The 13,919-nt window shown below is 42.8% G+C and overlaps 1 protein-coding gene across 1 annotated transcript in view; it reads left to right on the top strand.

Moving 5' to 3' along the window:
- The window catches only part of LOC134075710 (NLR family CARD domain-containing protein 3-like), a 34,978-nt gene that overhangs the window by 17,170 nt on the left and 3,889 nt on the right, over positions 1–13,919 (top strand). The window contains exon 6 of the mRNA XM_062530874.1: positions 12,918–12,973. Within this exon, the coding sequence (XP_062386858.1) occupies positions 12,918–12,973 (56 nt within the window). The remainder of the gene's footprint in view (positions 1–12,917; positions 12,974–13,919) is intronic.

The following is a 13,919-nucleotide window of genomic DNA, read 5'->3' as shown; positions in this document are numbered from 1 at the left end:
AACACGCCGTTGCGTTGTAAGTGTGAGACACTCTCTTCACTTTATTTATTGCAATTTCCACAATACCCTACCCACTAGAATAGAATAGAATAGAATATATCATTTTTTGATCCCGTGAGGGAAATTCAGTTCTCTGCATTTAACCCAATTTAACCGAATTAGTGAACACACAGCACACAGTGAACATACAGTGAACGCTCCCCCCGCTTAGCTCTGCCAAATAATGAACGGAGTGTCTATTTGCACCCCAAGGGCAAATAGCCTAGGCCCCATAGCTGAGCTATTTACACCCTGTGACGTAACAATAAAAGAAACGGACCATCTTGGCAGGAGATGTCCTATCTAAGTCCTAAATCTAACAATTTAGGATTATTAAAACAATATTTTAGATGGGAAAGTGGTGCTAAATTTCCACAAAGTTTGCTCAGTGAACGGGTAAAACCGTCCGTTTGTCAGCGAAATCAAGAAATGCGATCTATTAGTTTGTTTACCGTTACCTAGCAATCACAATTTAAATGCAACATCTCTCACCTTTACAGGACGGGCTGTAGTGTAGTGGGTATGTGATCAGACTTTGGCCCAGGGGTTCATGGTTCGAATCTCTGCATAGGCAATGCCTTTTTTTTCATGGTACGAACGACTCTCTCTTTTCTTAGATGACGTTACCTCGCGGCAAATAAGAGCTTGTGCTTTTTGAACCTGTCAAAGATAAACTAGTTTTATTTCAGTTTTGTACAGTTGAGTAGAAGTTTAAGTCAACAGTGGCAGCGCTGCCTTGAAGACAACTCAGAAAATAACTCTCTGAACTAGCTTGCCTTTGATCAAGCTACCACATGACCACTCATCAGCCTAATATATGTATAATCACTTCCATATATTGTAAGTTACCCAGACATGGCGAAACAGCTAAAAACTGTAGAGCTGGTAAATAGCCTACAGGCCTATTGACAGTGTACAAGTACATGGATGTTAGACATCGGGTGTAAATAGCATTGTTGATTAGACACACCCGGGTGTAAACAGTAATGTTGATTATTTGCACCCGGGTGTAAATAGTATTGTGGATTATTTGCACCCGGGTGTAAATAGTATTGTTGATTATTTGCACCCGGGTGTAAATAGTATGTGAGTGTCTATTTGCACCCCTGGTTTTTGCACCCCTGGTGCAAATAGCCTTGACCACATAGCTGAGCTATTTACACCCTGTGACGTAACAACAAAATAGTATTATTGACTATGGACACCTGGGTGTAAATAGTATTATTGACTATGGACACCTGGGTGTAAATAGCAACAATGGCTATTTGCCCTACGCATGAATAACAGTTTAACAGTGATCGCTATTTACAAATACCGGGAGCAAATAGCATCTGCCATTATAGACACCCCGGGTGTAAATAGTAATGTTCATAATTTGCAAATAGCATCTGCCAATAATGAATCGTGCTGAAAGCAGTCAGGCACGCAGGCTATGCTGCTGGTGTTTAAAACATTATTGCCAACAAGTTACTGCCTAAATTACACATCAAGTCTAAGTAGCCTGTGGAACATCCAAAGACAGTCATTGTGCTTCTCAACAGAATTAATAACATTACAGCCATTAGAGACGGGACACCAAACATAAATAGGGGGTCAATGGCAAAACGACTCGTCGACTAAAAAAATAGCGTCGACTAATTTTCATAGTCGATTACCTCGAATACGTCAACTACACTACACACTTATGCTTCACTTGTCACTCAATTTTCTAAACATGTCCTCTAACACCCCACTGCAAAAAGTAATATCTTACTTAAGTGGTATAATCTATATTAAAAAAATCTAGTTTGCATTGTTTTTTAGTACAAAGACACTTCCTTTGAACTGTCTTGTAAGATTATTTGGCTTAAAATAAGTCAAAATCCTCTTAAATTAAGACGTAAAAACAAGCAAATTTATCTGCCAATGAACAAGAAAATGTTGCCTTAATTTAAGATCAGATTTAAGATTTAAGACAATTTATCTTAAATTTTAAGTCTCATCTTAAATTAAGGCAAACTAATTCTCAGTGTGAGGCAATTGAAAACTGTGTCAAACACACATTTAGCAGAATACCACACACCATTTTCTACCTAAAACACAAAAGTGCATTTTAAAATGCCCCATTATGTGTCCAGTACACAGAATAACCCCCAGATAACCCTTCCTTCTGTGTGTGTGTGTGTGTGTGTGTGTGTGTGTGTGTGTGTGTGTGTGTGTGTGTGTGTGTACATCATTCATCCTGACCTATCCAGGTCATAACCACCTTACACCTGCTATACATGAGGAATGAGGACTTGATAAGAGTTAGTGCTGAATTCATGATGTGTCCTATGTGTACATTATTAGTGCTGAATTCATGATGTGTCCTTTAGATGTGTACATTATTAGTGCTGAATTCATGATGTGTTCTATGTGTACACTGAATTAAAGATGCATACCAACCAACTTGATAAGAATTAGTGCTGAATTCATGATGTGTCCTATGTGTACATTGAATTAAAGATGCACACCAACCAACTTGATAAGAATTAGTGCTGAATTCATGATATGTGTGCATTGAATTAAAGATGCGTACCATTTGATCTGTTTTTGTTAACATTTTCTTTTCTTTTTATCCAACATGGGTAACACTTTACGGTGAGGGTACATGAATAAGCATGAATAACACATCAACTAAAGCATTAGCTACGTCATCATGATTTATGATTGCTTAAGCACAATCATAGAATAGAATAGAATAGAATAGAATAGAAGAGAATAGAATAGAATACTGTAGAATGGAATGGGATAGAATAGAATAAAAAAGAATGGAATAAAAGAGAATAGGTCTTTAATGTCATTGTCACAACAGCATCCACACCATGTTACTGTGTCTTTAAGTGACTGGTATCAATGCTGACGGATGGACTTCTGGAGCTCTCTTGTTATCTAAGCTGTAAAACCTTTTACGACGGCTTGTTACAGGAACACAACGTTCACTCTGAACAGCACAGGTGAAACATACCTCAGGAGGTTCAAATGATCACAAGGTAAGTGTGCTTGCTTGTTTAATTTATATAGGAATTGATGTTTTATGGAGTGTGTAGATACCGTAATTTCCTGACTATTAGCCGCGGCTTATACATTGATTTTGCAAAGTTTCTTCAGCTATGAGGTTAATACAGGGGGGCAGTTAATATGGCGTTAATATGGTTTTGTTTTTTTTAACTTGCATAAAACACTGTCCTGCCGCTTATACACAATGCGGCTTATATACGGGAAATGACTGTACTTACTTTTTTCTGTAGTTGTAGGCTATGATGTTATGAAGTACAATAGTCTAAACTGTAACGCCAAAGCAAGATCTTTTCAAGCATGGGCTCTGTCCCCAACATTCTCCTAGATCACATGCGGCTCTTTAGCGCACCCCTGGTGGAATGGGGGGGGGTATATTTTTTGTTTTAATACGATTTCTGTAGGAGGACAAACATTCTTAACGTTTTCCAATGCTGTAAAAATGTGCATAATAAATATTAAATTTCAACATTTCTGTCAACGAAGATTTGTAAGCCTGCGACACACGTTTCAGAGCGGCGCCGTGCCAGGCAGGTGGCTGTTGTAAACCTACAGTATGGTTGTAAACAAACCAGCGGGAGTGTCATCATGGGCCATGGAACCCAAAGGGAAAAAGAGAAAGATAGCCGATGAGAACAGAGGATTTAAGGCATGGATTTAATGTGGAAGGATAGCCTGCATTTGCTTTGTAATGAGAAGTTGTCGAATAACAAAAAGAGATACATGGTTCAGGACTGAACAGATTTAGACTGAAGAACTATTTGTGTAACCTCAATATCATATCGTCAATATCATAACATTTAATGAAAAATACTATCATCTAAATACTGTCAGCCATATAATGAAATGCTCTTCACAACATGTGAGGCTGTCAAGGTAGATTTATGAGGCCAGCACTGTGTGTGTGTATCTGGGGGAATTAAGTTAACACGCCTCAAGCTGGCTGGGTAGAAACAAAATAAATAAACAAGATGTTTGTTTACAAATGAAAGAAATTAGGGACAGTATAATGTAATAAATAGAAATAAGAGTTGTCTGTCCTTCTACAGCGTCTACTCAAACCCACTCACCCATCTGCACACGGTCCACTCCACACACACACACACGCACACACACACACACACACCTGCACACGCTCCACTCCACACTCATTGAGCCCCTCTACTGTGTGCTGGTGTGAGCTTGGCTACTCAGACTCTATGTGGTCTGGTCCCTTTATTCGCGCCGCCGCAATTATCCGTCGTCTGGCATCTTGCCTGGCCGGTCGTCACTCCGGGCTGCCGTCTGCCAGCGCAGTTATCGCCCGGCGCGATCCCATGATGCACTTCACAGTCACGAGCGGTAATGCCAGCGCAGAGCCACCGTGCTCACGAGAAGCTCGTCAGGACCCCGACTAGTGACCTACACCAAGCACTCCCACGTTTATTTATCTGGCACATTTTGGATAGTGAAACTCTTGAAACAGAACACAGACACACACACACACACACACACACTGTCCTGGAACACTTACACCACCACACTGGTAAAGAGATACACTGAGCATCATTCACCCACTGAACCTTATGGGACAAAACAGAACACACACACACACACACACACACACACACACACACATACACACATGGTAAAGAGATACACTAAGCATCATTCACCCACGGAACCTTATAAGTCAAAACAGAACACATACACACACACACACACACACCACACACACACACACACACACACACACACACTGGTAAAGAGAGACACTAAGCATCATTCACCCTCGGGACCTCATGAGACAAAACAGAACACACACACACACACACACACACACACACACACACACACACACACACACACACACACTGGTAAAGAGAGACACTAAGCACACTAAGAACCTAATGAGACAAAACAGAGCACACACACCAGCAGGCAGACACTGATACCAGAACACACACACTAATGGAACACATGACAGTGGAGAGAGTGCTGAACAGTGACCCTAGTGGCCAACAGGGAAACTGCAACAGCAAGTTTGTGAAGAGAATAGTCAGGACATTTAGTGGCCAACAGGAAAACTGCAACAGCAAGTTTGTGAGGATAACAGTCAGGAGTGCCCCTAGTGGTTAACAGGGAAACTGCAACAGCAAGTTAGTGAAGAGAATAGTCAGGAGGACACCTAGTGGCCAACAGGGAAACTGCAACTGCAAGTTTGTGAAGAGAATAGTCAGGACATTTAGTGGCCAACAGGAAAACTGCAACAGCAAGTTTGTGAGGATAACAGTCAGGAGTGCCCCTAGTGGTTAACAGGGAAACTGCAACAGCAAGTTAGTGAAGAGAATAGTCAGGAGGACACCTAGTGGCCAACAGGGAAACTGCAACTGCAAGTTTGTGAAGAGAATAGTCAGGAGGACACCTACTGGCCAACAGGGAAACTGCAACTAAGTCAAACGGTCAAGACACCCATATTGTAATTTAGCGCCCCATCAATATGTGATATGGAACTCTATTCTATGCTATTCTCTATCATGCTCTATAGCAATATGTATTATGTAACTCTATTCTATGGTATCCCCCCCCCCACACACACACACACACACACACATTCCCTCTCTCTCTCTCTCACACACACACACACACACACACACACACACACTCACCTGGAACACTAACAGGAGAGGGAGAACAGCAGTGTTTCTGGACTCGCAGGCTGGAACTTCCAAAGCGTTTTTACTTGCACCCACCAACCTGCCCACACACACACACACACACACACACACACACACACACACACCTGCACACGCTCCACTCCACACACACAGATCACTAACTCCACACTCATTGGCTACTCAGACTCTATGTGTCCCTGTGCCAGATCACTAACTCCACACTCATTGGCTACTCAGACTCTATGTGTCCCTGTGCCAGATCACTAACTCCACACTCATTGGCTACTCAGACTCTATGTGTGCCTGTGCCAGATCACTAACTCCACACTCATTGGCTACTCAGACTCTATGTGTCCCTGTGCCAGATCACTAACTCCACACTCATTGGCTACTCAGACTCTGAGCTCCTCTGCTGAGTGCTGGTGTGAGTTTGGCCACATATAGGTACAGAGTTGCTACAACGGGTGCTCAAAATTCATTAAGGTCACATGGCTCATGAGAGCTTCAAAAAGTTCCCGGAAATGATTGACAATTGATTAGAATGCATTGAGCGCGTTTCAATATTGAGAGACAGAGCCACGACTTTGGGTAATTAAAAGTCAATAAATCCATTATTGTGCAACGTTTATAACACAGTGTAATTATTGTGTAACATTTTTAGTTATCCTACAATTACATCAGTATAATCAGTAAGCTGTCAAATATCGGAAGGTGGCCTTTTTCTGCCCTTTTACGAGAATGTAATTTCTGTAGCCTACAAATCCAAGACGGCAGATTAATTGAGAAATGTGTATGCCATTTATCGTTGTACCAGAGGCCTTATTAGACATTCTCTGGTTGTAGATCTAACACAAAATGACCTTGAACAGTGTCTTGAAGACAGGTCACTTTGTTTGAGTTTTGTATCTATATGGCTCTGAGTTGGACATCACTGTATTCTACATTCTGAATGTACTAGTTGGACATCACTGTAGCATTCTACATTCTGATGGCATGAACTTAGAACATGTGGTTCACATGGCCTTGGTTCTTCATCAGTTGATGTGTGTAGAATAGTACTGTACATTATGTGCATAATCCTGCATTTATTTGAAATGTGTACCATTCTACACTTGAGCTCTGGTGTTTACTAGCTTCAATAAGAATAAAACATAATTTCATTTCATTATTTTCAGCTCCAGTTATTCTGTGACTAGGTATACAGTAGGTTTGGGTTATCTTCCCATTTGCAGGTTACTAATCTATTTTTATATGAGAGAATGCCCTGTTATAAGTTGCACTTCATATTTTGTGAAGGTATACTATTCTTTACGGCAGTAGGCATATCGGCTACTAAATGCACACAGGCTATTCTTTACTGCAGTAGGCATATCGGCTACTAAATGCACACAGGCTATTCTTTACGGCAGTAGGCATATCGGCTACTAAATGCACACAGGCTATTCTTTACTGCAGTAGGAATATCGGCTACTAAATGCACACAGGCTATTCTTTACGGCAGTAGGCATATCGGCTACTAAATGCACACAGGCTATTCTTTACTGCAGTAGGCATATCGGCTACTAAATGCACACAGGATAGCCTTTATTGCAGTAGGCATATCGGCTACTAAATGCACACAGGCTATTCTTTACTGCAGTAGGCATATCGGCTACTAAATGCACACAGGATAGCCTTTATTGCAGTAGGCATATCGGCTACTAAATGCACACAGGCTATTCTTTACGGCAGTAGGCATATCGGCTACTAAATGCACACAGGATAGCCTTTATTGCAGTAGGCATATCGGCTACTAAATGCACACAGGCTATTCTTTACGGCAGTATGCATATCGGCTACTAAATGCACACAGGACAGCCTTTACTGCAGTATGCATATCGGCTACTAAATGCACACAGGCTATTCTTTACGGCAGTATGCATATCGGCTACTAAATGCACACAGGACAGCCTTCACTGCAGTAGGCATATCGGCTACTAAATGCACACAGGCTATTTTTCACTGCAGTAGGCATATCGGCTAAATGCACACAGGACAGCCTTTACTGCAGTAGGCATATCGGCTACTAAATGCACACAGGACAGCCTTCACTGCAGTAGGCATATCGGCTACTAAATGCACACAGGCTATTCTTCACTGCAGTAGGCATATCGGGTACTAAATGCACACAGGACAGGCTTTACTGCAGTAGGCATATCGGCTACTAAATACACACAGGATAGCCTTCACTGCAGTAGGCATATCGGCTAAATGCACACAGGACAGCCTTTTAAAAGTCACAGATTATATTGTCACAGCATGTTGCCCCAGTTTGTCTGCAATTCAATGTTTCTTACTGGAATCAATTTAGCCTACGCAGACCTGCGAGCATTGAGAATAGCCTAATGGCTGAAACGTCTGCTCAGTAAAACCTTATTCAGCAAAGACTTATGTCTATTTTTTCAGAGCGCGAACCTTTTCTGCCTTCCTTCACCTACGCAGACCTCCCAACCTGCAAAAAGGAATTTCAGGGATGTGTCCCGAATTTGGCGCTGCTGTTCCTAGACACACTGAATAATTTTATTCGGGAGAAGAGATAAAAGCCCGCCCACACTGAAAATGAATTGAATATAGAATAGAATATATACTTTTTTGATCCCGTGAGGGAAATTCAGTTCTCTGCATTTAACCCAATTTAACCGAATTAGTGAACACACAGCACACAGTGAACACACAGTGAGGTGAATCACACACTAACCCAGAGCAGTGAGCTGCCTGCCCAACCAGCGGCGCTCGGGGAGCAGTGAGGGGTTAGGTGCCTTGCTCAAGGGCACTTCAGCCGTGGACTGGCAGGGATCAAGCCCGAAGCCCTGACCAGTAGGCCACGGCTGCCCCAATTGGATTGGTTGACTACGAAACAGGCCAATCAGGATGCTTCATGAGGCACGTACGCACACGCACAGTCCAGCTCCCTTTCCGTCTCTGTCGTGCGCGCGCTTTACAGGTGCTAGACAGGCGGTTTGGAGTTTTGACTCGTGTGCGCGCTCTTGTTCGCTCGCTCTAGATTCCGGGAGATTTGAAGTAATTTGCGGGCATCAGGGAGCCGCTATCAATATGCGGGGGACTCCCGGACCTTCTGAGAGACTTGGGATGTCTGACCTACCATAAATTCCATGAAGGTTACGATCAAACATCGCTTTCACACGGGGAGGACCTCTGAAGTAAAAGCGAAAGTAAATATTCCGACTCCGTGACGCGTCTGTAACTTTGTTTTGTATCAAGGGCAATCAGTTTGTAGCCTAAGGTAAGAAACCCACTATTTATGTGTTAATGGTATCTTCACTTTGCGTTTTCAGTTTGTGGAATATGTGGAATAAATACACACACACACACACACACACACACACACACACACGCACACACAGAGGGACCGTTCTGCTGACTCGCTCCAATCTAAAACTGGGATACAGTATGTATTGAGTCCCACAATAGTGGCCATTTCTCTAGATGAGGTGCTGATGTGGACGGCAGCCCAAAGGATGCTACTCTATTGTCCTGCTGTCCTGTCCTGCAGGAGACACTGACCCCACTGTCCTCCGCCTCTTTGTCTTTGTCCTATCAGCACGACCCCTGTCTCTATTTATCTCTCTCACACACACACACACACACACACACACTAGTTCTCTTCCTTCCTTGTCACCATCTGTCTTGCGTGCCACACATCAGTGTCCTCTGTGTGCTGGCCGGCCGTGTCCTCTCCGTTCGCTCTCTCTGCCCGTCTCCATCTCCCCCGGGGCCGGCCGCCGCGTCGTCTTCGCTGTTCCGCAGAGGCTCTCTCACCGGCCACGAGTGACCAGTGACGAGTGACCCTCACAGTCCCTGCAGAACGCAACGCTCTCTTAATAGCGTTGTGCAGATGCATCTGTATGCTGTGAGCAGATCATCTCTAGAGGCTGCTGCGGCGGCTGTATCATGTAAAAAAGCTCTCCTGCTCGCTGATTCAGTGGCTCTCATGGGCTTCTCTATTGTCATTGGTCATACTGTACATTTCGTCTCTTCCTAGTACAGGATTTCATTTGCTTTCTTTAACTTTACGTTTTCAATTTGCTACAAGCACAGCAGTGCAGTTAATGTGCTTAATAGAGCTAAACACTGTCACTGCCAAGACGTGAGCCTTTGTCAGAGGTAAAGCATGCACACATGTGCTGGAGGCCCACGCAGTGACGAGCCGCTGTGCCATGTGTGCCGTGTGTCACCAGTGATGGGCAGTGATAACGTGGCTGCACCAGAAAAGGCAGCGCGAGGCTAACGCTAGCGCGAGGCTAAAGGCAGCGTGAGGCTAAACGCTAGCGCGAGGCTAAAGGCAGCGTGAGGCTAAAGGCAGCGTGAGGCTAACGCTAGCGCGAGGCTAAAGGCAGCGTGAGGCTAACGCTAGCGCGAGGCTAAAGGCAGCGTGAGGCTAAAGGCAGCGTGAGGCTAACGCTAGCGCGAGGCCGCTGAGCCATTAGTCAGCTGTCTAGTCCGCTGCCTCAGCCTTGGATGTGGGAAGATCTCGCAGGCGTATGCCAGGCAGCCACACCCTTGGAGTCAAAAGAGGCAAGCCTCGTCCTGAACGTTTAGTCACACTGCCATGTGGTGTTCCCCCTGCAGATACACCAAGGATGGCCTCCTCCCCCTCCTCCTCCTCCTCCCCCTCCTCCTCCTCCTCCTCCTCCTCCTCCTCCCTCTCCTCCTCCTTGCTGCCTTTAATGAACCTCACAGGCTGCCATAGACGGTCAACGTGTAATTACGCTTGTGGGCTGATGGGCGAAGTGACATTTACTTTCCTCTTAAATGTTGTTACAAAAAACGAACGGATGGAAGCATAGATAAGAGCATGGTTGTGTGCAACCTATGCAACAAGGACGTATCACCGCAGGTATCACCTCAGTGCAAAACATAAAGCAGCTAGCTGCTAGCGTGGACAAAGTATTGTGATACTCCAGACACTTGAGGGAAACCTCTGAGCTTTATTTATTAAACAAATAGCAACCGAGTTGCTGTTACAGCCACAACTCACACTTATAACAGTAATCCACCGCACCTAATTCCATGTCCAACTTTCATAGACCTAAAAGAAACTTCACACTCAGAACCGCATACAAGCACACAAGCACACACGTAAACTCCGCCCCCCAGTTCCCCTTAAAGGGACACAACAATTTCATGAACTCAACTCAAGGTAACAGGTGACACAATTAACAGGATATCACAGTATTATAGTTTACAGAAGGTCTACCTATCTATAGGCTACATGAATTTCTGAAAATGTACTATTTTTAAATATGGTATTGCTACACTTTATGGCAAAAATTGCCCTGGTCTGTTGGACTTATTAATAAACAATATTTATAACAATATTTTTGTTGCTTAAGCTTAGGCCTATGTATTCAGTCATTATCCAATAGTAGGCTATACTAAAAATCCATGTGAAAAAAAAATACTTCTCACTGTTCTCAGGTCATATATTTATATACAATTAAAAATGCGATTAATTTCGATTAATTAATTACAAAGCCTCTAATTAATTAGATTAATTTTTTTAATCGAGTCCCAGCCCTAGTTATTAGTTTACACACACACGCACACACACGCACACACACCCACACACACACACATAACATTCCAAACTAGAAAATAACATTTGACACAAGAGGACCTTGGGCCTCCACAGGGTATCTCAACAACAAAATATGAGACCATTTTCTCCTAGACCACTGAACAACATTATACACTCTCTTTCTCTCTCTCTCTCTCTCTCTCTCTCTCTCTCTCTCTCTCTCTCTCTCAGGCTCTCTGATTGTCTCATCACAGAGAAGGGTTGTGGTTTTCTGGCTTCAGCTCTGACTTCAAACCCCTCCCATCTAAAAGAGCTGGATCTGAGCTACAATCATCATGGAGAATCAGGACTGAAGCTGTTATCTGCTAGACTGGAGAATCCTGCCTGTAAACTGGAGATACTTAAGTATGTTCAGAAAGAAACCCCAGTATTGCACATTTAGAAAGTGTCTTCATTGTGGAGACCATATTCATTTCTTCAAACCGAGTGCAGTGACCTATTTTCAAATGTGTGTTGTAATAGCTGCTTTACACTGAAGTGTGTTTGTTATCTCTTTGATGCAACACCCAGTAATGCAAATATTTAGAGTGTGTTCAAATTTGCAAACATAGCCGAATGTTAAGGAACCTTTGCAAATAGTTTTCTGTTTGTTTGTAACTGCATTTTTGACACAAACCTTCATCACTGTTTGCTGAATTGGAACACCTCTCAGATTCCAGGCTGTGAGATGAACAGAAAGACAGGGAGGTGAGCAGAGGAACAGAGAGAACAGAGAGCTGAAAAAACTTTTTTCTGATAGTCTGACCAGGGGGGACAAGTGGATGCCTTTGGATGCAATAAAGACAGCTGGAAAAAGAGTTACTTCATTACTTTATATCAAGGGACACATATGTGACCTTCCACGGCGAAATCATTCACAATGTCCAAATTTTCAAAATCAAAGTTATTACGTTTTCAGGAAGGGGCATAATCAACCTTCAAAACGATACCTATATCTAATGAATTGAACGTCATATTACTGAAATATAAACATTCAAAGGAGTTGAGTTCATCCTGTCATGCCAATAGAAAAACGGAGAAATCTGCCTCTGAAGTTAACCGTCGGCTCAACACTCACGAACGCTTTGTAAGGTCGCCGCTATTACAAGATTTACGGTACTTGTATCAACGACACAGCACACGGATGGCTTGGTGGTTGTCAATGAGTGCAATTACCGTAAATATTGGAATAGAGCGGCAAAAACGAGACGCCTCTAACTTCCTGCTTCCTCTAACTTTCTCACCTCAACAAACTCACGTTTTTAGACTACAAAAGGTCAGTTTTTCGGCGAAATGTATTCACGGCCGTACAATGTAGACCTCCCACTGTTTCAAAACACTTACAAAAAAAATTCCACGATTTTAGCACAAGTGACATAAATGGCCATTTTTCTCAGAAACGCCTGTTGCGACAAGCGACTGGTTTTGCCGTGGAACGACACATATAGCAGACCATTTTCTGTGAAATAATACATCACCTTGCATTTCACAGGTGGCACAAACAAAAAAACAGCAGTCTTGACATCTGTGAAATGGTACATGTGTGTGACATTTAGTTTTTCTTACAGAACTGACCCTGCTTTCGACCATGCTTTAGACAGAGCACGGCCACGTTTGCTGAAATGTAAGTGTTTACAGTTTTTGCCCGTTGCTTGAACACATTTAGCAAAACTTTGATCACTGTGCCAAAACTCTACACACAAGTAAACATAACACAACACTAGGAAATATACCTTTCACATCTATGTCAAACTGAAACTCTGCTATCAGTACCTAAACTCTGCTATCAAAACCTAACAATCCCTTGTCAACATTTAACTCTGGTGACAAAATGAAACACACTTGCATCATATTCATATACTTTTAGATGAGGAGGAACACACTAGTCTACTTTATATAAAACATATTTGCTTGAATACCTTTTACAAAACTTCGCTCATTGTGCCAAAACTCTAAACACACGTAAACATGACACAACACTGGGAAATATACCATTCACATCACCATTTCCAATGGCAAAACTGAGGGCTTTTTGTAGATGGCTGATTGGTGTTCAGTTTTGCAAGTAAGTGTGTTCAGGTGTGTATTTGAGAGGTTGCAATTACCCGATGTGTTTTGTATTTTGGATATATGTGTTTAACAAATGGTACTCTGAGATTTCATTTTTGAACGAAGTGTCTTATGTAGACATAGAGAGTAGTATGCAGGACCAAGTGTGTTGCATAAAGGAGTAAGTGTGTTGCAGAATTGCAACTAGAGTGCAAAGCAGCACTTTTGTTTAAGGTATAGGTACATGTGTTTGAGATATGGCAACAAAACTTCAAGTTGTGTTACTTTAGTCTAAGCATGGGTCTATAGTGTTCAAGCAACGGGCAAAAACTGTAATATCATATTTGAGATTGTTTGCATTCACGTGTTTTAGCTTGCATGTGTGTGTATGGGTGTCTAATAGCAATGTGATTGTGAGTGTGAGTGTGTGTGTGTGTGTGTGTGTGTTTGGTAGAGTGAAGAGGTGTGTGTGTGTGTGTTTTGTAGGGTGAGGAAGTGTGTGTGTGTGTGTGGGGGGGGGG

Source organism: Sardina pilchardus, chromosome 1 (genome assembly GCF_963854185.1).
Source record: "Sardina pilchardus chromosome 1, fSarPil1.1, whole genome shotgun sequence".
Lineage (NCBI taxonomy): Eukaryota > Metazoa > Chordata > Actinopteri > Clupeiformes > Clupeidae > Sardina > Sardina pilchardus.
This window is presented reverse-complemented; position numbering and strand designations above follow the sequence as displayed.